The sequence below is a fragment of the Heterodontus francisci genome, chromosome 14, assembly GCF_036365525.1.
Source record: "Heterodontus francisci isolate sHetFra1 chromosome 14, sHetFra1.hap1, whole genome shotgun sequence".
Lineage (NCBI taxonomy): Eukaryota > Metazoa > Chordata > Chondrichthyes > Heterodontiformes > Heterodontidae > Heterodontus > Heterodontus francisci.
In genome coordinates this window covers 60,891,047-60,916,516 of record NC_090384.1, presented here as the reverse complement: position 1 = coordinate 60,916,516, position 25,470 = coordinate 60,891,047, and the positions used below count along the sequence as shown (strand labels likewise).

General features: G+C 42.8%; 1 protein-coding gene across 3 annotated transcripts in view; it reads right to left on the bottom strand.

Moving 5' to 3' along the window:
- rras2 (RAS related 2) overlaps window positions 1-25,470 on the bottom strand; it is a 139,690-nt gene that overhangs the window by 14,036 nt on the left and 100,184 nt on the right. For all 3 annotated transcript variants that reach the window (XM_068046314.1, XM_068046316.1, XM_068046315.1), the window contains exons 2-4: window positions 16,013-16,100; window positions 14,559-14,661; window positions 663-771 (exon numbers count right to left, since the gene is read on the bottom strand). In XM_068046314.1, coding sequence (XP_067902415.1) covers window positions 663-771; window positions 14,559-14,661; window positions 16,013-16,100 — 300 coding nt within the window. The remainder of the gene's footprint in view (window positions 1-662; window positions 772-14,558; window positions 14,662-16,012; window positions 16,101-25,470) is intronic.

Below are 25,470 nucleotides of genomic sequence, written 5' to 3'. Positions count from 1 at the left end.
AGGCATATTGGGAAAAAGTGAAGTATCATGAAACTAAATCACCAGTCAGACAACCTCCCCCCACCCCCCCCCCCCCCCCCCCACAAAGACAGAATCAATCAAGGGAAGTCATTTAACTGTCTGGGAATGAAAGTAGAATAGAGGTAAAGGATCTGTTTTTATTATTCTCAATATGCTTAAGTGGAACAGGTACAGAAAATGGTTGGTCATCTTCTCAATTTGATGATACTACTTCTTCTCAATTTTTAACATATCAGAAATATTCGCAATGCCAGAACTAAATTTATATCACAAGATTTCTACACAGTGAGTTGGTGCAAGTTAACTCAAAATACTGGAGCATCATCAAAAAAAATCAAATTGAGTTAACTTGATCGTTTGAAGAAAGATTTGAAGAAAACCAACCAACTTGAACAAAATATAACATGTCAGAGCATCATTGCACGAACTGTTTATTTTTAATATTTTTTGCAAAAAGGATTTGCCAATTCAGCGAAAATTGGCTATATTCATTCTGACATTTCTACAGACATCAGGAAGCCACACAGTCAAAAATCAAAAACCCCAGGAGCTGACTGACTTTGATTTTATTAGTGCTGTCTTCACTGAACAGAGCCATCATAACTAAGCATTCAGAAATGTCACTTCATGGTGGTGCTCACCTGCCTTTGATGTTCCAGGTCAGCTTTGTTACCCACAAGGATCATAGGGAATTCATCACGATCTTTTACTCGAAGGATTTGTCTTTGGAACTTGTAAATTTCTTCAAAACTGAAAAGAAAAATAAAATTGCACAACTTAAAACACAATTAGTAAAAAGAGTTCTTCACCCAAAATAAGTCTCAATTCATATTCTTCAGAATAGTTAAATGCTTCTGATAAAATTATATCACTTTGTATGGATTCACATGAATCCCACTTTCAACCTATCCTGAACACATACACCAAAAACAACAAAGTCAAAAGTTCTAAGATCTGACCTGCATTTCACCGTACTCTGCTGACATCTTCCTTGCTTCATCAATCACTTATTTATATTCTCCAAGCATTTACTTCTATTCTCTCCCATGCTAATAATTCCCTTTTCACTCTTCCTGTCCAATTCCAATTGATCGTAACACAAGCACAGGCAACAGAAGATGCATAACCAACAAAACTGATGAAATACACAACAACCCCATAGTTAGTTCCCAAAAATTAGGTGATAAAAGAAAAACTCTGCAGTTCAAATGACCACCAAATCACAAAAATGTACAGAGCAAACTGGATGGAAAAAGAAATGGAATGATGGGAGAAAACAAGACTGACAATGAAGCAAACTTGAAAAATCATGTCTCAGACTTACCAAAACCCAGTCAAAACCTGGAGTTAAGGAACTAGCAGCCCAGGTTAACCCCAGCTTCACACAGACTGGACTACTGTTTGCATCCAATATACTTAGATGCAACTAGAACAAAATGCTAATATGCATTAACAGAACTACCACATGGTGTGAGGTGAATTCTAAGCTGCATAGACTGGAAGGAGTACAATAAAATTAGTGATTTCCTAGGAGACGGGAAATTTGCAAACAACAGGAGAGAGCGAGGTGGGGGGGGGGGCGAAGGGGTGGCAAGAGGGAGGGGGGACGAAGGGGTGGTGAGAGGGAGGGGGGGGGGGGGCGCGGCCGGGGAGGGGGGCAGCGAGGGAGAGAAAGGTGCACATGGTAAAAGAGCAAGTGGGTTAGAGAAGGAAGATAACAAGATTCAGAAAGAACAACTTGCGTCTATATCGTCCCCTTAACATAGAAAAACATCCGAAGCTGCTTCACAAAATTGGATGCCAATCCAGTGAATGGAATGGAGTGGTGACAGATCGCTTTAATGAGGTTCTTAAAAGGAACTTAATTGCTCAGGGAGCTAACTCCAAAGCATAGGGCTTACATAGTTGAAATCACCACGACCAATGATAAGGCAAAGGGAGTGGAGGATGCTGTCCTTGCCAGCCTCCCATTTTCTCTCTCAAGTAATTTCCACTCATGTAATACCCTACTGTAGTCATCCTAAACCATATCAAGTCCTGCAAGAGACTATAGTTGGAGAAACTGAGGATTGTATGTCTCGAGGTGGTTAGCGTGATGGGGTGGGGAGAAGCCAAGAAAGGCTGATGGTGAGCATTTTAAATTTGAAGCATTCAAAGCAGATGTATATCAGCAAGCACAGCAGAGGTGAGTGAGTAAGACTGGCATGGTATAAGATGTGGGCAGCAGAGTTTTAGATAAGCTGAATTTACTGGAGTGGAGAAGATGGGAGGCTGTCAAAGACAGCATTGGAGGAGTAGAGTCTAGAGTTCTCAAATGCATGGCTCAGGGTTTTGGAAGATGTGCTGCTGTGGGCACTGTTACTGAGACAGAAATGGACAGTCTTTGTGTTAGAAAGAAAATGGGGTTGGAAGCTGGCTTGGGGTCAAATAGCCTGCCAAGGTTGCAAATGGTCTGGTTGAACACAAGTGAGTCTCAGAATTGGTGAGGACACAGAGTTTGCGGTGGGCACTAATGCAATCTTTGGTCTTCCTAATATTAAACTGAGAGGGATTGTGACTCACGCAAGACGCCACTGTGGGCGGCACAGTGGTTAGCACTGCAGCCTCACAGCTCCAGCGACCTGGGTTCAATTCAGGGTACTGTCTTTGTGGAGTTTGCAAGTTCTCCCTGTGTCTGCGTGGGTTTTCTCTGGGTGCTCCAGTTTCCTCCCACAGCCAAAAGACTTGCAGGGTGGTAGGTAAATTGGCCATTATAAATTGCCTCTAGTATAGGTAGGTGGTAGGGAAATATAGTGACAGGTGGGGATGTGGTAGGAATATGGGATTGGTGTAGGATTGGTATAAATGGGTGGTTGATGGTCAGTACAGACTCGGTGGGCTGAAGGGCCTGTTTCAGTGCTGTATCTCTAAATAAATAAAAAAAATAAAAATAAAAGACCAGATCTTGGACAAGCAGACTGATAGCACATTGGCATTGGAAAAAGAGAGGTGGAAATGGTCAACATACTTGTGAAACCTGACCCCTGGTCTTCGAATCACCTCCCCAAGGGGCAGCATGTAGATGAGGAAGGGGAGGGAGAAAAAGAATAGATCCTTTGGGGACTCCAGGAGTACAAATGCAGAGGGAAAAGGAGCAACAATTCCTGGAGGTACTCTGGCTGCAATCAGAAAGTTAAGATGCAAAGTGCACCATAGTCGCAGTCACAGAGGATGCCATTTGTAACTTTGCTTAGTGTTTTTTCAGTGTCAAAAACCCGATTTTAAAGATTCAAACATGGAGTTGCAGGAAAGGCACGCACAGATTTTGGAGGTTACAGCATACACAAAGAGATTGGAGGGGAAAGGGAGGTTTGACATGGTTGGGGGAGGGGGGGGGCTGCTACTTTGCAAGGACATAGGATCAAATATGAAGTTTTAGTTTGAAGATGGTTGCTGGTGATTTTGAAATGGAAGGGGACAGAACCTGAGGTGATGGCACAATTAACAGTAACAGCAAGCATGGGAAACAGGAATTGGACAAGTCATAGGTTAGGCCAACGTGAGAGTACTGTCTGAAGTCCTATATTTCTCATTATATAAAGAGTACTTGAGCCATGGAAAGGGTATAGTGAAAAAAAAATGATTTGAACAATCCAGGGGATGAGACACTTTTATTAAGAAAGGTGCTAAAAAGGTGTTAATTCCCACCAAAACAGAGTAGATTGGTTGGGGAGGGGATGGTGGGAAACAAACAAATTCTCAGAATTAGAAATGTTTTGAGATTGTAAGCAGCAAAACTTGTTTTTCTTCCACTGACTAGTCAATCAATAACAAGGAGAGCATGAACCCACTTCTCCACTGCAGCAAACTGTGGAATGAGATTAAAAATTATTTGTAAATAATGTATAATTTTGGAGCTAATAATAGCACTGCTGCAAAATTACAGACATTATTCACTGAAATTGTGCTGCAAAATGGAGCATATTCTTTCAACGATTGAGCTGGTGGCTGAGTGAGACTACAAATTTTGTGCCACTTCGAGACACAAAAATAGCACTTAATAGATGTGAATTAAAATAAGGCTTTGGGAATTGGGAGGTTTGAGAAAATGCAACCTACTTTATTGACCCAAGAGTTACAAAAGCAAGCTTGCTCATATCTTTCTAGCAGATGAGTTCAGTCGCTTAAAATATATTTGCCAATGATTGTAACTGATGCTGCATTATATCCGAACTCATGTACTGCTCCATTTTTTGAATGCCATTCATCTCATCTAGATTCAGCAGATCCCAAAAGCAAAGAAAAAGTTTAGGAATTAAGTAAATTAACCAAACCTCATTGTTTTCTTTAAAGCAAAGTTAAATTCATCAGAATACCACTGCCTTCCCCATAATGCTCATTTCCCCAGTTCTCTAAATTAAGCTGTCGCTTCATACAATTTATGCACAATTGCAATGTTATGGACTTGTGGAACGGCACCATTTAACAGATCTTTTTTTTTAAATCACTATCAAGACGAGGACTCATAATGAGGCATACTTCAATGGGCATCAACCATCGCACAGTACTTTGCCTATGCCTGACTGATGGAAGGTGTATTGACTGGGGAAGGCAGGGTCGTTAAATCACAGCAATCTCAAATTTTCTAAGCCAACATCCATACAGATGTTTTCCAGGAGTCACTGAAAAGCCATCAGAAATGCAAATCCGAGATAACTAACCCTTCCCTAATGCAGCACTGGTCAAAGATCCCAAAGTAGGGACCTTTCTGGTCTATGTAACTCAGTTTCATGAAGACTAACCAAGCCATCAGAAAAAGAACTTGAGTACAACACACCAATATCAACCAACTTTGTTTCAAGTATATAACTGGGAACGTGCCATGGATTTGCAGAATTAGTTCAGTAGTTTAATCAAATTATATTTCAATGCTATTTCCATCATGGCCAACTTCAGTCTTGATTTCAATGCATTAAGGTGAACAGTTACCTCGACATAAAAAGGTTCAAGAGGCAGCTCAATTATTTGGAAAGTGGGCGCACTAGACTTATTCTTCCAGGCCTTAGGTTTGAATCCAGTCCAAATCAATTTGAAAGTCTGCTCTAACATGGCATCAGTCTATTTGAAATTACAACAAAACCTGTACAAATGGACACCAACAAAAGATGGACAGTCCGTAATAACAAATTACAACAGATACAAACTGCCCCTTGAAACCACAGACACTTGTAAATTGCAACCAACAACTTTTAATGCACCAAGTCCATTTAAAATTTAAAAACGCCTGGCACACAGATAAGTGCAAGGCGGCAGCAGGAGCAATAAAAAACATGTTTTGTGTAATGGGTATCTCCTCACCCAGCATTCAAACGCTATTCCAGGGATAGAGGAATTCCTCCACCACTATGGATTCCAGGTAAAAAGATCTCGAGTACACAAAAGCGACAGATTGCTGGGAAGGCTCAAGTGTGGGGAGAGGCGGGGTGGAGACTATGGAATGGGGGCTGGAGAACAATGATGGAGATTGGGGGATGGGGGAGGCGGTCATGATATTGGGTGGGAGAGACTGAGAGAACAGTTTTCCCTTTTTCCCCTGTCCTCTGCTTTCCGGGGAACCTCCTGGTTTTTTGCAACTTCTCACACAACAGCAGCTGGCACGAAAGCACAAAGATGCTCAACCATTGGGGTCCCAATCTTTATTAGGTGAATCCAACAACATTGTAAGTCATGTGATCTGTCATCATACAGTCCAATGCCAGAAGTTCAAATGTCATGTGGTCAGAACCAATATTCCCTTGAATTTCATTGCGCTGTGCACAGCCCTTTGTTGCACTGCGCAGCTCCTTTAAGACTGCCACGCATCCATGCATGCACACATCTTCAAGGGACTGCTGCTTCTGCGCAGCCAGTTTGTGCCCTGCACGGCACATTCCTGATAGCTCATGAAGACATGAAGACCAATCATCAGCCCCCTATTCACCCCTCAGTACTTGAAACATCAGCAGCTGCAGCACACGGAGGAAGAGGCTCCCCTGGAGAGAGATCTGTAGGGCATTTGGACCACCACCACCGCCACTGGGCTGGAACCGGCCAAACACTCCAGCCCTTCAGCAGCCACCTTGCCAACATAGCAAATCCTAGGGTCAAGTCATTCTGCCTTGATGAAAGATGATCATGGATGGCAATGAACTGGGAAACCCAACTAACAACGTTAACTTGAATCAAATTGTCTTGACCAGGCTTCAGAATGAGGCAAGGTCACAGGTGAGGGCAACAAAGATAAGGAACATTGCAGGGGATGCAGCCAATCCTGGAAAATTTGGCTTATCTGATTCACTGTACACACTATGACCATTTTGAAAATAAGGACACCTGATGCAAGTGGATTCGTTGGTGAGGGTTTAGAAATACAACTGTCCAAATATTCAACAGAAATTTGTAGCCTCAAGGAGAAAGAGCAAAACTATCTGAAAATGGAAATAAGTAGTTCACACTAAGACAGCACTTGTTAGCTGATGAATAATGTTCCATCCAAGTTTCATGGAGACACCCAAGATCACGTCGTTGGCACCAGCTGGACCTCATCGTCAAAAGGCGAGTCTCTATAAACAGTGTCCAAATCACACGCAGCTTTCACAGTGCGGACTGCGACACCGACCACTCCCTGGCGTGCAGCAAAGTTAGACTCAAACCAAAGAAGCGACATCACTCCGAGCAGAAGGGCCGCCCGCACATCAACACTAACAGATTTTCTTATCCACAGCTGTTGCATAGGCTTCTAAATTCACTTGAAAAAGCCCTTCAAAACACTCCTGCAGGGGATGCAGAGACGAAGTGGACCCACATCAGAGACACCATCTATGACTCAGCAATGACCACCTTTGGCAAATGTGAGAAGCAGAATACAGACTGGTTTCAATCTCACTTTGAAGAGCTGGAACCTGTCATAGCCGCTAAGCGCACTGCACTGTCGAACGACAAGAAAGCCCCCAGCGAGTTAACATCCATAGCACTTAGAAGTAGCCAGAAGCGCTGCACAAAGAACAGCCAGGCGCTGTGCAAATGACTACTGGCAACACCTATGCAGGCCAGCTGGCCTCCGACACCGGAAACATCAGAGCAGTGTATGATGGCACTGAGAGCGCTTTTGGGCCAACCATCAGGAAGATCGCACCCCCCCACCCAAGTCTAAATCAGGGGAAACGATCACTGACCAACGCAAGCAAATGGACCGCTGGGTGGAGCACTACCTAGAACTATACTCCAGGAAAAATGTGGTCACTGATACCGCCCTTAATGCAACCCAGTCTCTGCCAGTCATGGATGAGCCAGACAAACAGCCAACAAAATCGGAACTCGGTGATGCCATTGATTCGCTAGCCAGTGGAAAAGCCCCTGGAAAGGACGGCATTACCCCTGAAATAATCAAGAGTGCCAAGCCTGCTATACTGTCAGCACTCCATGAACTGCTTTGCCTGTGTTGGGAGCAGTACCACAGGACATGCGCGATGCCATTATCACCCTCCATAAGAACAAGGGTGACCGCGGTGACTGCAATAATACCGTGGAATCTCCCGGCTCAGCATAGTGGGGAAAGTCTTCCCTCGAGTCATTTTAAGCAGACTCCAGAAGCTGGCTGAGCATGTCTACCCTGAAGCACAGTGCAGCTTTCGAGCAGAGAGATCCACCATTGACATGCGGTTCTCCATTCGCCAGCTACAGGAGAAATGCCACGAACAACAGATGCCCTCTAAGTTGCTTTCATAGATCACACCAAAGCCTTTGACCTCGTCAGCATACGTGGTCTCTTCAGATTACTAGCAAAGATCAGATGTCCACCAAAGCTACTAAGTATCATCACCTCATTTCATGACAATATGAAATGCACAATTCAGCATAGGTGTGCCTCATCAGACCCCTTTCCTATCCTGTGTGGCGTGAAACAGGGCTGTGTTCTCACACCTACAAGGTTTGGAATCTTTTTCTCCCTGCTGCTCTCACATGCATTCAAGTCTTAAGAAGGAATTTTCCTACCAATATCCCTAGATTCCCTGACACATCAAAAATCTAACTACCCCAGCCCTGAATATATTTGATGATGGTACATCCACAACCCTCTGGGGTAGAGAATTCCAAAGGTTCAAAACCCTCTAGGTAAAGAAATTTTTCATCTCAGTCCTAAATGATCAATCCCTTATGCTGAGACTGTTCTGCCATGTGCCCGATTTCCCAGCCAGGGGAATCAACCTCTGAGTGTCCACCCAGTCAAGTACCTTCAGAATCTGGTACGTTTTAATATCACCTCTCATTCTTCTAAACTCCAGAGAGTTTAGGCCCAATTTACTCAGCCTCTCATCGGAGGACAATCCTCTCATCCCAGGAACTAATCTAGTGAAACTTCACTGTACAATCTCCAAGGCAAATTGGTCCTTCCTTATATGTGGAGACCAAAACTGCACACAATACTCCAGATGTAATCTCATCAAAGCCATATACAATTGTAGCAAGACTTCCTTATTCTTGCACTCCAGGTCCCTTTCAATCAAGGCCAATATGCATGCTATTTACCTTCCTAATTGCTTGCTGCCTCTATATGTTAACCTTGCGTTCTTTGTGAGAATACACCTAAGTCTCTCGGCACATTAACATTTAGAAGTTTCACACCTTTATAAAAAATATTCTACTTCTGTATCCTTACTACCAAAGTGAATAGCCTCACACTTCCCCACATTATACTCCATCTGCACCTTGTTGCTCACTCACTTAACCTGTCTATATCTCTTTGCAGCCTCTGTGTCCTCCTCACAGCTGACATTCCCACCTAGCTTTCTACCAGTAAACTTGGATACATGACTCTTGGTTCCTTCATCTAAGTCATTAATATAGATTGTAAATAGCTGACGCCCCAGCGCCGAATCATGCAGTACTTCACTAGTTACAGCCTGCCGAGCTGAAAATGCCTCATTTATACCTACTCTCTGCTTCCTGTCCACTAACCAATTCGCCATCCATGCTAATATATAACCAACTCCATGAACCCTTAATTCACCTATTAACCTTTTGTATGGCATCTCACTGAATTCCCTTTGGAAATCCAAGTATACTACATCTCCCCTTTCCCTACCCTAATAGTTACATCCTTAAAAACTCCAATACATTTATCAAACATTATTTCCCTTTTGTAAAATCATGCTGATTCTGTCTGATCATACTGTGATATTCTAAATGCATTAAGAATTCCTTAACAATAGACTCCAGCATTTCCCTGACAAGTGATGTCAGGCCTATAGTTCTGTTTTCTCTCTCCCTCCTTTCTTAAATAGCAGTGGTACATTTACTAACTTCCAATTCTAGACTCTAGGGAATTTTGGAAAATTATAACCAGTGCATCAACTATCTCTGCAGCTACCCCTTTTAGAACTGTAGGATGTAGCCCATCAGGCCCTGGGGATTTGTTACATTTTAGTCGCTTAAGTTTCTCTAATACTTTTTCTCTACTGATATAGTTACAGCCAAGGTGGGAGTAACGCACTGTTAATTCAGTCCCACTACTCCACAGGTCACAGCATATTAGTAAAGATTCCCACCTACCAGAAATCAACCAAATCAAACACTATTTATCCCCCAGAATAAAGCACACCAAACCAGGCTTCTTTAAACAGCAAAATTAACTATTTATTAACAAACCAAGTTTTAAACGGTAAGATAAATCAAATGTATGAAAAGATTTTTTTAACTTCTTATTCTTGCTAACCCTCATGCCCACACATACATTCAAAAGCCACGGTTAACCGGTTTTAAAAAGCTGTTTTAAATGACAACGGTTTCTCAGGAATAAAATAACTGGGTTGTAGCTTCTGGTAGGATATTTTCAGATCGGCGAGGTGTCCCGGAGTCAAATAGTCAGATGCCACTCGAAGCATGTCCAAGTGAGATTAATGAACAGTCCATGATGGGTAGGCGTTCACGGCAATTTCTCTGCAGCAGGCGTCACACCAATCTTTCAGCATAAGGTGTAGCAACAGGTCGACTGAAATTTTAAAGTAGCAGTCTAACAATAGAAACTTGCTCGAGATTTCAGGATCTCCCAGTAACACAAAAGGCAACAGGACTCACTCTTGAGGCAGGGTTTCTTCAGAGACTGGAGGCAACAGCAATGTGCCACACCCGAAACACAAGGCTTCCTCTCTCCAAAGCAGTGTTCCACCACAGAGTGTAGCAACACCTCTTTTCCTGGGTCTTTTCTCTCTTCAAACAGGTCAAAACCACACCTTAAATGCAGTATATCTTTCTAAGGGATGCAAGGCTTATTTTTCAGAGAAAGGAGGTTTTCTCTCTGGTCTATCAGCAAAACACAGCTCCCAGTCATCTCACTGCTAGCTTCTCCCAGATCCCCGGTTTGTTTCACACTGCAAAACTGAAACTTTCCAACAACCAAGTCACAAGACAGTCACAAATCTTCCTGTTTTGCCCTGATACAAGTTTTATAGCCTGCACACTTGAAACACCAAGTCAGCATTCAGTGTTCACAGAAAGTCATTTTTTCTCGGTCTTAAAGGCACACAGACCTTAGTTTTTTTTTAAACTCTTGACAATATTAATTACTTTAAGTTCCTCATATTTTTAGCCCTTTGTGTTATGATGTACGTGGAGATCCAACAAATTGAACTTACCAAATAGCCCCAATAAAAATAAATGGACAAGATTTCACTTTTATAACTTGTACTCTATCAAACCAAAATCAACATAAACTAAACATGAAATAACAGATAAATCACAGCCAATATATATAGTTTACAGATTACACATTAATTTTCAGATGCAACAAAGATAGATCTCAAGGATGTAATGGACAGTTCTCAGCAAAGATGGCACCTAACAGCCACAAAGTTCTTCAAAATCCTGAACTTCAGATAGACTTCCAGCTTCAGTCCTCAAAAATGTAAACACAGGTGTAACGCCTTCTCATCAATAGTTAGTGTTGTGGTCTTCTCCAACGTTTCAGTTTTACAGCCTCTCAAATGTTCTTGACCCTGTTCTTCACAATCTTGATGGCATGTTTCCACCAGTATTTTTTGAAGTCACCAAAAGCAGCTGCTATAACTCGTATTTGTCCTACTCCCAGAATCAGTTTTCTCTCTGTAGCTTCTCTGCCAAAAAACATGCAGCCTCCTTGAACTCTGCAATCTTCCAATCAGAGCTTGGATAGTTCTAGTCACATGCCTCTGGTCAAATGACTCTCTCTCTTACCTGGTTCCAACTTCCCCAGGAACCTTAAGTTTTTAGTTTTACTTTTAAGTTAGGGTTTGTCTCAAAAAAAAAACAAGCTTTGAAACCAGAGTCAGTGCACCTTGCAGGATTCAACATACAGCTCGTGCACACTCCCCCCACTGGTCCCACAAAACCACAGACTCCATCACATTTGGTCACCCTCTATCTCTGGATGCAAGTTGTCTCTTCGACTGTGGAGACAGACACAAAATATTTGTTCAACGTCTGCTATTTCCTCATTCCCATAATAATTTCTCCCATCTCTGCCGCTAAGGGATCAAAGTTTACTTTACCTAACTTTTCTCCTTTTTATAAACTGACAAAAGTTCTTAAATTCCATTTTATACTCTTGTTCACTCATTCCATTTTTTTCCCTTATCAATTTTTTGGTCATCCTTTGCTGGTTTCTCAAACTCTCCCAACCCTCAGGCTTATTCTACACATGAGCCTCTTCTTCTAATCTAATACTATCCTCAACTTCCCTAGGAAGCCATGGATGGATTTTTCTCCATGTTTTTGTTTTTCTCAGAAAATGGAACATTTTTTTTTAACATTTGGAATCATTTCTTTAAATAAATATTTCCCACTGTTTATTTATCAGCATACCTATACTTCTGTTTAACCTACCAATCGAGGCCATCTCTCCCCTCCTATCTAAGTAAAGGCTTTGTTTAAAATAATGACAACTTGGTTGTGTCCCCCAAGTTCTGCGAAGTTAGCAAACTAAAAGATCCAGTGAACACTGTTGTTTTGGACTTGAGTAGGTCATTCTCAAATTTAATTTGGAATTCAATTGTAGGATTATCACTTCCCCACCCCCCCACCATGACCCAAAGATCTTTTACTATACGATTACTAATTAACTCTGCCTCACTACACAATACTAGATCTAAAATAGCTTTGTCCCTAGTTGGTTCCACCACGTATTGCCCTTGGAAGCCATCATAAAAGCATTCTACAAACTCATCTTCCAGACTACCTTTGCCAATTTGATTTGTCCAGTCGAGATGAAGATTGAAATCCCCATGAAATTACATTGCCTTTGTTGGAAGCTCCAATTAATTCTTGCTTAACATTCTGTCCAATGGTATAACTGTTAAGGGTCCTATAAAATATTCCCACCAGCTTTTTCTGACCTTTGTTATTCCTAATCTCCACTGACACTGGTTCTATTTTCTGATCTTCTGAGCCAAGATCCTTTCTTACCACTGTCCTTATGCCATCCTTTATCAGGGCTACTCCTCCTCCTTTTCCATTCTTCCTGTCTTTTTGAAATGTTGTGTATCTGGAATTTTTATTTCCTTACCTTGGTCACCTTGGAACGATATGTCTGTAACAGCGATTATATCAAACCCATTTATCTCTACATGTGCTATTAGTTTGTCTATCCTATTATCTAAATGCATCAAGCATTTGTAAAGAACCTCAATTTTTTTTTTAAACCACAATTCTTTGCAGCATGGACCTTATTCGCGGATGCACTATCACCATAACACTCTGTCTCTTCCAGTCCCATTGTGCTTGTCTTTACCTAAATCACTTCACTGGTCTATTGCCTCAACGTTTCTCTTAAGATTTCTAAATTTCCCTTCAATCGACCCCGCCATTCCCCCACCCCCATTTTTTAGTTTCAAGCCCTCGTTAGGGCGGCACAGTGGCGCAGTGGTTAGCACCGCAGCCTCACAGCTCCAGGGACCCGGGTTCGATTCCAGGTACTGCCTGTGTGGAGTTTGCAAGTTCTCCCTGTGTCTGCGTGGGTTTTCTCCGGGTGCTCCGGTTTCCTCCCACAAGCCAAAAAGACTTGCAGGTTGATAGGTAAATTGGCCATTATAAATTGTCACTTATGTAGGTAGGTGGTAGGGAAATATAGGGACAGGTGGGGATGTTTGGTTGCAATATGGGATTAGTGTAGGATTAGTATAAATGTGTGGTTGATGTTCGGCACAGACTCGGTGGGCCGAAGGGCCTGTTTCAGTGCTGTATCTCTAATCTAATCTAATCTTATACGATTCGGCAGGACACTGATCCCAATCTGGTTCAAGCCCATCCCAACAAAACAGCTCCCTCTTAAACAAGTACTGGTGCCAGTCCCCCATGAATCAAAACTCCTTCATCCCACACCATTCTTGGAGCCACATGTTTAATTCTGTCATCTGCTTGATTCTATGCCAATTGGCACATGGCTCAGGAAACAATTCCAGAGATTACCTTTGAGGTTCTGTGTTTTAATTTGGAACCCAACTCCTGAAAAACTCTCAGATCATTCCTAGTTCTACTTATGTCCTTGGTTCCTACATGGACTGCAACAACTGGACCCTCCCACTCTGCCACAAGGAGTTAGATATCTTCAACCCTGGCAAAGGTCAGGCAACACAAGCATTGGAACTCCCAGTCATGACTGCAGAGAACAATATCTATCTGCCTGATGATACTGAGTCAGTTTTCCAAACCACCCCACAGTCCTTGTTCTCATCCACACAGGCAGCAAGTACCTCGGACCTGTTGCTTAGTGTCAAGGGCCAAGGCTCCTCCAATACTACATCCTGGAACCTCTTAACTGCCTGGCCATTGGGGTCTGACATCCTCCTGGAACCAAGCGTCCAGGATAACTTTCCAATGCTCTACAATTTCTGCAGCTCAGACTCTAGCTCAACAACTCTGAGCCTAAGTTGCTCAAGCTGCAGATATTTACTGCAAATATAGCTGTATGGGATTACAATATTCTCCACAAACACACATATCTTGCAGTTACGGCACACCACCTGCCCGTCATGTCTGTCCAACATTTATTTATTTAAATAGTTTATTAGTCACTAATTTCATAAGATAAAGCAATAGCAAGTTACAGTCTCCTAACTGAAGATATAAAAGAAAAACTCAGCGACTACTGGACATAAAAATAAAGAAGCAGCACCTCCTTCCCCTTCTGCACATAATTCCCACTTGCACCAAATTCCTGATTCTAGCAATCTGCTTACAAAGCACTACTTTCACAAAAACTCTGTGCTCTTAAGAATCATCCAAAGTACCAGCGCAAATATGTTCTGCTCAGTGTGTAATAATCTGAAGCAGATCTAATTTGGCACAGAATACCAGCCATGTTCTTATAAAATATATAAAATATTACACTAAACGTTAGGTAGTAGCTCAAGAAGTCAATTATCTGCTGACTTATCATAATGCAACTAAAACCATACTGCCATTTTATGGACCAACACGAATGACACTTCCTACTCTACAGTAAATACAGCCCTGTAAATTTTCTTGTCATATTTTTAAAAACATACCTTCCTCTATCAGTGACAGAGAAGACCAGCAGGAACCCCTCCCCGGTCCTCATATATTGTTCTCGCATGGCTCCAAACTCTTCTTGCCCTGCTGTGTCTAAAACTAGACGGCAAAAGGAAAACTCCACAAGTTAAAAATTGGACAACAGAAAGCATATAGCAGACAAAACAAACAGCTGCTTTGCACACGAAGTGATCAGTTACTGCATTTCTACCACACATGTGAAAAGATAGTTGTTCAACCTCTAACTCAAGATACTGGCACCAGTCACAATTTTACTCACATCAGTGAGGACGTTAAAATGTAAAAGTCAACTTGAAAAATCACAAGCTTTAAGGACATAGCTTTAAGTTGAGGGGTGATAGATATAGGACAGATTTTAGAGGTAGTTTCTTTACTCAGAGAGTAGTAGGGGCGTGGAACGCCCTGCCTGCAACAGTAGTAGACTCGCCAACTTTAAGGGCATTTAAGTGGTCATTGGATAGACATATGGATGAAAATGAAATAGTGTAGGTCAGATGGTTTCACAGGTCGGCGCAAAATCGAGGGCCGAAGGGCCTGTACTGCGCTGTAATGTTCTAATTCTAATAAGCACTCAGCCTCCACACAAAACAATAGGTACATGTTGAAAAAAGTGTTTGCAGGCAGTTTTATAATTACTCAACCATCTTCATAGATAAGTTTAGCAATTTTTTTTTTAAAAGAGCAATTCTGCAATTTTTTACTATGAAGTCCTCAGTCAATTGAAACCAGTCCAATGGTTTTTTCAGTTTATTTAGGATTTTTAACAGTCTGAGAGAGAATGTGAGAGAACACAAATTATATGACTTGTAGCATGACGCTAATGGATTAAACTATGTTCGAGTGCTATTTTCCTCACCTAGTATCAGGTTAGCAAAAGAAATTCAAACAAAATTAATTGAAAGCCAACTGCTCTTTTGTCAACTAGATACTGAAGTTAAAGGCATGCTACAGACTGGGTAATCCAGTTCATATCTCAATACTGGCATCAACATCAAATTTGCCTTTTCCCAAAAATAAACCACTCAAAAATATACTGGTGAAATTTAGTTGCAGCTTCAGCCTTAAATACCTCAAACCCACCCTCTCCAACTGAAATTCTAAAGGTGAATACTAACATTGTAATAATTAAACAGATTTTTCCTCTCAATGGTATGAAAATAGCCATGTACTGCAATTGGCATAACCATACCGGATACCGAATTCAAAAACAATCACAATCCTATTTTTCATTCTCAATTAGACTCCCAACAAATTGAAGGACCAGAACTACAGTTCAGCCTAAAAAAAATTCTGGTTTCCAAATAATCAAGGTAAAGCTTTACAGCAGTGGATTACTCTATCGTTCCACTAGAATGCCCTTCTCGTGATCTGCCCACAAAATCTAAAAAGGATTTATATACCATGGCTAATCTGGTTTCAGAATACTTACTATCCAACCTTGCTGCTCGGTCATCAATAACACATTGCTTGGTATAGGAATCCTCAATTGTTGGGTCATAATCTGTAACAAAGTAAGACTGTAAAAGAAAAGAAAAAATATTTAGGAAAGTATTTTCTTCAAAAGCCAGAATTGCTCCCCATTTTGGTGCAGTTTTATGTCTATATGTAGAAAATCACATCTTTACAACTCAGAAGGAAGCTATTCAGTCGAATACATGTCCTAGAGTGATACAGCAGAGAAAGCATTTACCCGGCTTGTGCTGCCACTTTCAAGAGCTAAGATTTTTTCCCCCCCTTCCTGTCACCTCTGGTTCTTTTTGCAATTACCTTAAATCGGTGTCCTCTGGTTACCATGTCAACTCTTGCCAAGAGTAATCAAAAACTGAAAAGTGTCAACTTCAGCCAAACCCCCTTAAATCATTCAATGCTCCAATAACTCTATGAACAAATTTCTTTTAACCGCTTTTCTTTATCAATGGATATTTTAAAAATAGCACCCTTCATCGCCCATTCCCCAGGCACAAGAAATATTGTTTCTTCAAAACCCTTTCTAACAATACAAACCTATATTAAATCTTCCCTGAGCTTTCTCTACTTCAATGGAAATAAAAGAATGACTTGCATTTATATAATGCCTTTCATGACCAGAGGATGTCCCAAAGTGCTTTTGAAATTTAGTCCTTGATGGAAACGTGACAATCAATTTCCGCACAAGCTCCCACAACCACCAATATGACGAAGACCAAATAATCTGTTTTTGTGATGTAGATTGAGAAATAAATATTGGCCAGGACACCACGGATAACTCTCCTGTTGTTCCTAAAAATAGCGCATGGGATCTTTTGCGTCCACCTGAGACGGCAGACGGGGTCTTGATTTAATGCCTCATCGGAAAGACGGCACCTCCGACAGTGCAGCACACTCTCAGTACCACACTGGAGTGTCAGCTTTGATTTTTGTGCTCATGTCCTACGGTTTTATCCAGCAGTACTGACAATGTGAGTGCTGTACTGTTGGAGGTCCCATCTTTCGGATGAGACATTAAATCGGCGCCCCGTCTGCCCTCTCAGGTGGACGCAAAAGATCCCATGGAATTATTTTGAAGAGGAGCAGGAGGGTTAGCCCTAGTGTCCTAGCCAATATATATCCCAGTCAGCATCTTAAACAGTTGACCTGGTTACCATGTCACCGTTTGTGGGAGCTTGCTGTGTGCAAACTGGCTGCCACGTTTCCTACTTTACAACTGTGACTACACTTCAATAAAGTACTTCATTGTCCCAAAGTGCTTTACAGCCATTCATGTGGTTGCGAAAGGCATTATATGAATGTATGTCTTAAATATTTTTTCAATGCATCATCAAAATTGTCCACAATAAATTGCATCTGTCACCTGACTACTACTAAAGTCTTAGTCATCCTTCCAGTTGAACAAACTTCCTATTTTTCTGCCATCACACAAGCTTCAATATTGTACTCCTTTGGCCCAAGTCCAAATTGTATCGCTCTCTCTCTCAAAAAAGTGGACACAGCACAGACCCTTGTGATAAATCAGCATCAACCCTTCGTTAATGCAAACAACAAGCATGAACCTCAACTTTTTGCTACCTATCAGCCAGCTCTCTCCATGCTGTTACATTTCCTCTTCTCCCATACATCTGAATGGTATGTGAGATAATTTAGTCATCGTGTCTTAACTTTAAATACAATTTGGATTCAGGCTTCACAAATTAGACACAATATCAATAAGAAATCAATTTAATCTAAAATGATAGAAGCTCCAAGTCAAGTAAAACATGCAATTTTGAGCAGAATAGAACACATTATAACGCATCCCGAATTACAGGATATAGTTAATTTATCACTCGAGTATTGTTGGCCAACATCTCTCTGGAGATTTACCACAGATCCCTGCCTACGTGCAGATCCTCTCGCGATATACTCTTTCTCTTAGCATGGCTATCTGATGACTGGTATAATCATGTAATGAATAGACATTCCAAACAGTTAGCTTCCAGATATCAAATCGAAAGGGCCTCCTCACTCACCTGTATCGCTGCTTTGAGAAATGCAAGATTGCTTGTTTTTTGGTCAATGAAAGGAGAAACTAATAAACTAAGCAACTCAGATAACTTAATTAATAAGATGAATTCCTAACCACTAGTTAATTTGAGATGAATTCTTAACCAAGGATATATCTGCCTTCAGTTGAGCTAATGAAATCAGTTCAATTCCCAATGTTATGTTGTCAGAGGTTCCCAAACATCTTTTTGCTGAGCCCTTCTTCAGAGATTCATGTGTTATTCATCCCTGTACCCACCACCACCACCAACATCCCCCCCGCCAACTTTTTTTTTAAACCCTATTTTACAGATAGCAATTTCAAAATCTGGAGGAAACAAATTGAGGAGTTCTAAATGATGACCTGCCTTCAATCATGTCAGGATTGCATGCTTCTACTAACCACCTTTAAGAATCTCTAGTTCTGTGCAGCAATCAGAAGAAGTCACAGAAATGTCTTTCACTTTGGCTGTTTCAGCTGCACGTAATCATAGGTGGTGCTCAATGCGACGATCTCAGCACAGTGCAGGATGTTTGAATCTCTGTCAATTTCAGACATTGGACCTAATCAGTGCTGCTTCTAGTGTCACTATTTACCAAAAGCAGCTGTGAGCTGGCCCCATAATGCACCTCCTCAGGCATCAATGGTCCTTCTTTGTGGACATTCATCCTCCTCACACTCCCTGATAACCTCACTGGGCACCACCCAGTTGGGAACCTTCAACACATAGCACTTCTGCAGTTAATTATTCAACCATATGAATCAGCTGAACATAATCTGTTTCTGATGCTTTATTTTAGTACTGCAGTTCTAATGTAAACTGATCAAATTAGTTTACACAAACATTAGATTAAAAATCCTGGTACTTACATCAGTCGGGCACATAATCAACTAGGCCATTAGCTCATAGAAGCAAAGTAATTAAAATGGCCAGTGCTCAAGGGCAAGTTACAGTTCAAAGATTCACTGACTGTCACCTTGAACAAGTGTGTACATCAGCACAGTGTGGTCTCAAAACCATATTGTTCTTTGCAAATAGAATGGTAAAAGTCTACATTACTGCAATATATTTGCTAAACTCCATTTTAACAACACAAAGCATAGCATCACAAGATGAGTAAATGCAGGTTCCCAGCTGATACCCATTTAACAATTTCCATTCTGGCCTACCACATTTGCCAAAGTTGTCAGCACAGTACATTAAAAAAAAGACTTGCATTTATATAAGTGCCTTTCACCACCACCAGATGTCCTAATGCGCTTTGCAGATAATGGAGTACGTTAAGTATAGTCGCTGTTGTAATGTAGGAAACGCAGCAGTCAATTACGCAACAGCAAACTCCCACAGATATCAAGGTGATAATGACCAGATAATCTGATTTTGTGAAGTTGATTGAGGGATAAATTTGGTCAGGGCATCAGCAATAATTCTCCTGCTCTTCTCTAAAATAGTTTCCGGAGATCTTTTACATTCACCTGAGAGGGTAGACTGAGCCTCGGTTTAATGACTCATCCGAAAGACAGCACTTCCAACAGTGTAGCACTCCCTCAGCACTGCACCGGAGAGTCACCCTTAATTACTGCGTTCAAGTCCTGGAGTGAGACCAACAACATTTTAACACACAACCTTCTGACTTAGAAGTGAGAGTGCTACCAACTGAGCCACAGATGAAACGTGAGATGCCACACTTTCTATTTCAGGCATCCAAGGGCAGCATCAAACACTTTTAAGGTAACCTTTAGCACAGCCAGATGCAATACTACTTGGTCCAACAATGTGTCTTAAATTGACCTTGGCAAGAACACCACTGGGATTTATTATTCATTTCTGAACATTTCAAACAGTCCAATTTACAGCTTTAATAATTTAACTTGGTAAAAAAAAAGGCAGAATGCAGTTGCCAACCATGATCACAGTGTGCACATCAAGCCTGATATTAACTCTGTTCAACAGAATCGGTTTTGACAGAGTTAAAATCTCGCCCATCGTTTAACAGTGCTTTGGAACGGATGGAGTCTTGCTTCACTGTCCCTCTTGCTATTGGCCAGATTAAATCCGGTGCTTTTGATTTTTGGATTGTCCAGAGACAAAATATCCACCAATGTGCAACCTATTCACCTTTCTCATATTCCAACACTTTAAATACTTTCTCTCAAGTTGATATTTGAGAGAACGGAGTGGTAGTGGGTACACACTGGCTTCGCACCTCTGAGATCTGCATTAAAATCCAGTCCTAACTGAAATGATCAAAACGTTCTCGCTGCAAGCTGCAACAGTTCTATGTTAAACAAATCTTAGCAGTCTTAATTTTGTTCCAACTGGTAGGGTATGGTCCTCCAGTTCAGAAAGTGGTCCTAATTCAGACCGAAAAGGTCACATGAAGGCTTTTTTGGGAGAGAGAAAAGAAATGGCATGCTAGTGCAGTTAGCCTTAAAGTTTTTGGCAGAGCAGATGTAGCTTTTACTATGCATTTGCTGTGCCATACTCGACTCATTCAGGTTGCTGGGTGCTGACACTGGTTGCCTGCGCTGGGAAGAACTCCATTCTCGAGCCATAACTCTCACTTCAATGAGCACAAAAAATATTTTTGAAACAATCCCACTCACGCTAGCAATAATACACTCGGTAGCAATAAATACACTCATAACACAATTGAAGCGATGTTATACTTTGTTGCATTTCAACATTTAAGATGCCCAAGCTATTCCAAATGTGTGCTGAAGTATTTCCCAGACTAACACGAATTCAAAAACTAAATTTTGGAAAGTATTAGCAAATCTACCAATTCCTTAAAGAAATCACTGAATATCGCACATTGGAGAAAAATGAATATCTTCTGCGTGGCACAATTAACCATCATGCATTGGGCATCACAAATGGTCTCACGTATACAGTTTGAAACTCAGCCTGCTGAAGCAAATCAAATTTTGATCACATCATGCAGTCAGTCCTCATTAGCATATTCTAATGATCCAGATTAGTCAGAACAATGGGGATGCAAATGATCCAGCAACATCCCAGACTGTGTGGAAGGCATCCCATATGAAGTTGCGAACATCCGATTGTGAATAATGCAGACTGACACATAAAAATCCACAGAATCACATCAGCCATCTGAGATAGTTTCAATGTCACCTCAGGTGGAATTTTATGTTGGACTAGATGGCCAAAAAGTCGGCAACGAGCCCACTTCCGCTAGGCCTGGGAAGCCACACCAAGATCTTATGCTCCCCAGGCCATTAATCGGCTTTGGGCGGAGGTTCCACCCAAGGCAGCCCCTGAGGCAGCAAGTCCCGCCTCAAAGAGCTACCAGCCAGTGGGCCAGCAACTCTCAGTCCCAGCAGTGCCACCGGGATTGGTGGCCACTGCTGGGACTACCTCCAGCTTCAGCACCAAGAGGGACGCTGGCCCTGGAAACAAGATGTGCCTGAGGCCTCACCGAGCACTATCAGCCGGGTCCCAGCGAGGCATGGAGGGATGGTTGGAAGCGGGCGGGAGGACGTGGAAGTGTTGTGTAGTGCAGGCGGTTGGACCTTTTGGGGAGGGGGAGGGGTAAGAGAGGGGGGGCACTCCTGATTGGGCACCCCCCAGCGAAGTCGCCAGGTTTTACTTGGCGGCCTCCTGGGTGATCTCAGCCGCCCGCCTGCCGCTGGTCAAATACCGGCAGCAGGAGGCCCTTCAGTGGCAGTTAATTGGCCTGGGGCAGGCAGGCCGTTTCCAGTCACTGCTGCTCCTCACAAAATTGCAGCAGGGGCAGGAAGGCGTCGGGAACAGCACACCCCCTCCCCTCTGCCGACCCACCGCCAGCCCACTCCTGCTTGGAGGGGTGGCAGGGGAAGCTAAAATTCCAGCCCTCTTGTTTCTTTGAAGTTCCCAGCATAAAACTACAGTACAAGTTCATCAACAGTTAAACAAACAGGATGACCATTATTTGATGAACCAAGATGCAAAATACAGTTTTGATGGTTCAAGAGATGGGATAGATGTATTGCTGGTATAACTGACGACCCAGGGAACAAGAATGCTGTCTGCAGCTTTCTTGTTCCTTCGGTTTAAAAGCAGAGGCAAGTTGTAGTTCAAGTTGTAGGGTCAAAACTAGGAGTCACGCCTAAGGAGCATGGAGGCAACGGATAAAGGCACAGTTTAACAAGCAACTGACCAAGGGACAATGGGTTCCACCCAGAGCAGGAGCGGGTAATATCGGGCTCTATCTGAGGAGTGGGTAATATCAATTCTTGTCCTATTATGCAAACTACCGCTTAAATACTTGCCTATATTGATCTTTTACTTACTAACAGTAAAATAGCCGCTATAAATTGTATTAGTGTCAGTCTCGAATCATTCGACCTTTCCTCTACAAAATCATCTTCTTTGGTCTCCTTATCTCGAGAGACAACGGGTAAGCGCCTGGAGGTGGTCAGTGGTGTGAAGCAGCGCCTGGAATGGCTATTAAGGCCAATTCGAGATTGACGGGCTCTTCCACAGGTGCTGCAGAAAAAAATGGTTGTCGGGGCTGTTACACAGTTGGCTCTCCCCTTGCGCTTCTGTCTTTTTTCCTGCCAGCTGCTAAGTCTCTTCGACTCGCCACACTTTAGCCCCGCCTTTATGGCTGCCCGCCAGCTCTGGCGAACGCTGGCAACTGACTCCCACGACTTGTGATCAATGTCACAGGACTTCATGTCGCGTTTGCAGACGTCTTTAAAGTGGAGACATGGACGGCCGGTGGGTCTCATACCAGTGGCGAGCTCGCTGTACAATGTGTCTTTGGGGATCCTGCCATCTCCCATGCGGCTCACATGGCCAAGCCATCTCAAGCGCCGCTGACTCAGTAGGGTGTATAAGCTGGGGATGTTGGCCGCCTTGAGGACTTCGGTGTTGGAGATACGGTCCTGCCACCTGATGCCAAGTATTCTCCGGAGGCAGCAAAGGTGGAATGAATTGAGACGTCGCTCTTGGCTGACGTACGTTGTCCAGGCCTCGCTGCCATAGAGCAAGGTACTGAGGACACAGGCCTGATACACTTGGACTTTTGTGTTCAGTGTCAGTGCGCCATTTTCCCACACTCACTTGGCCAGTCTGGACATAGCAGTGGAAGCCTTTCCCACGCACTTGTTGATTTCTGCATCGAGAGAGAGATTACTGGTGATAGTTGAGCCTAGGTAGTTGAACTCTTGAACCACTTCCAGAGCGTGGTCGCATGGATGGAGCATTTCTGACGTCCTGCCCCATGACGTTCGTTTTCTTGAGGCTGATGGTTAGGCCAAATTCATTGCAGGCAGCCGCAAACCTGTCGATGAGGCTCTGCAGGCACTCTTCAGTATGAGATGTTAAAGCAGCATCGTCAGCAAAGAGGAGTTCCCTGATGAGGACTTTCCGTACTTTGGACATCGCTCTTAGACGGGCAAGGTTGAACAACCTGCCCCCTGATCTTGTGTGGAGGAAAATTCCTTCTTCAGAAGACTTGAACGCATGTGAAAGCAGCAGGGAGAAGAAAATCCCAAAAAGTGTTGGTGTGAGAACACAGCCCTGTTTCATGCCACTCAGGATAGGAAAGGGCTCTGATGAGGTGCCACCATGTTGAATTGTGCCTTTCATATTGTCATGGAATGAGGTGATGATACTTAGTAGCTTTGGTGGACATCCAATCTTTTCTAGTAGCCTGAAGAGACCACGTCTGCTGACGAGGTCAAAGGCTTTTGTGAGATCTATGAAAGCAATGTAGAGGGGCATCTGTTGTTCACGGCATTTCCCCTGTATCTGACGAAGGGAGAACAGCATGTCAACGGTCGATCTCTCTGCACGAAAGCCACACTGTGCCTCAGGGTAGACGCGCTCGGCCAGCTTCTGGAGCCTGTTCAGAGCGACTCGAGCAAAGACTTTCCCCACTATGCTGAGCAGGGAGATTCCACGGTAGTTGCTGCAGTCACCGCGGTCACCTTTGTTTTTATAGAGGGTGATGATATTGGCATCGCTCATGTCCTGAGGTACTGCTCCCTCGTCCCAGCACAGGCAAAGCAGTTCAAGGAGTGCTGAGAGTATAGCAGGCTTGGCACTCTTGATTATTTCAGGGGTAATGCTGTCCTTCCCAGGGGCTTTTCCACTGGCTAGAGAATCAATGACATCACTGAGTTCCGATTTTGTTGGCTGTTCGTCCAGCTCATCAGTGACTGGTAGAGGCTGGGCTGCATTGAGGGTGGTCTTAGTGACAACATTCTCCCTGGAGTACAGTTCTAGGTAGTGCTCAACCCAGCGGTCCATTTGTTTGCGTTGGTCAGTGATTATGTCCCCTAATTTAGATTTGAGGGGGGCTTCATCTTCTTGATGGTTGGCCCAAAAGCTCTCTTAATGCCATCATACATTCCTCTGGTGTTTCCGGTGTCGGAGGCGAGCTGAATATGACTGCATAGGTGTTGCCAGTAGTCATTTGCGCAGCGCCTGGCTGTTGTTTGTGCAGTGCTTCTGGCTGCTTTAAGTGTTACGGATGTTAACTCGCTGGGGGCTTTCTTGTAGTTCAACAGTGCAATGCGCTTAGCAGCTGTGACAGGTTCCAGCTCTACAAAATAAGGCACCACAAACTGACAAACCAGCCAGGAGACTGACGAAGTGATTTTGTTGTTGTCAAATCAAGTTCCAGGGTCAACCTGTTTGGCCAGCAAGTCAATTTGGAAAGAAAGCCCTTCAGGGAGCATAGGAGATTTGTGTCACCTACCAGCAGACTTCAGTGTCTCAAGATGGTCGGCATGACCAAGAAATGGAAAAATCTGAGGGGCCAATTCGATACTGATGTCGAGAAGGCTCTGCTTAAGAAACAGGAGTCTATGTGACTGACCCGATATCCATTCTTAAAAGCAACAGTTTCATTCAGAAAGTGGATTTAAAAAAATCAAGTTGAACAGAGTATTAAATTGTAGGTGTCTGCCACCAATTTCTGTACATACAGAAATGATGGAATAGTTGAGGAACAGATATGAAAAACAACTAAAAGAGAAACAACAATTAGTTGAGTAGCATGAAGAGGAAAGAAAGCTATTTTAACAACGAAATGGGGGTCTGACTTGCGTGACCATGCAATTACAGTCAGGAGCACCCATCACCATCACAGAGGGGTTGGGCACAACAGATGAACGAGATCAGACTGGGAGGCAGATCATACTACATAAATAAAAGCAGAAAATGCTAGCAATAGCAGGTGTGACAGTATGTGGAGTGAGACACAGAAAGAGTTAATGTTTCAGGTCAATGACCCTTCATCAGAACACCTGTTCCTCTCTCTACAGATGCTGCCAGACCTGAACATTCCCAGCATTTTCTGTTTTTATTTCAGATTTCCAGCATCTGCAGAATTTTTCTTTTGTATTAATAGACCATGTTGGTTCAAAAAAAAATG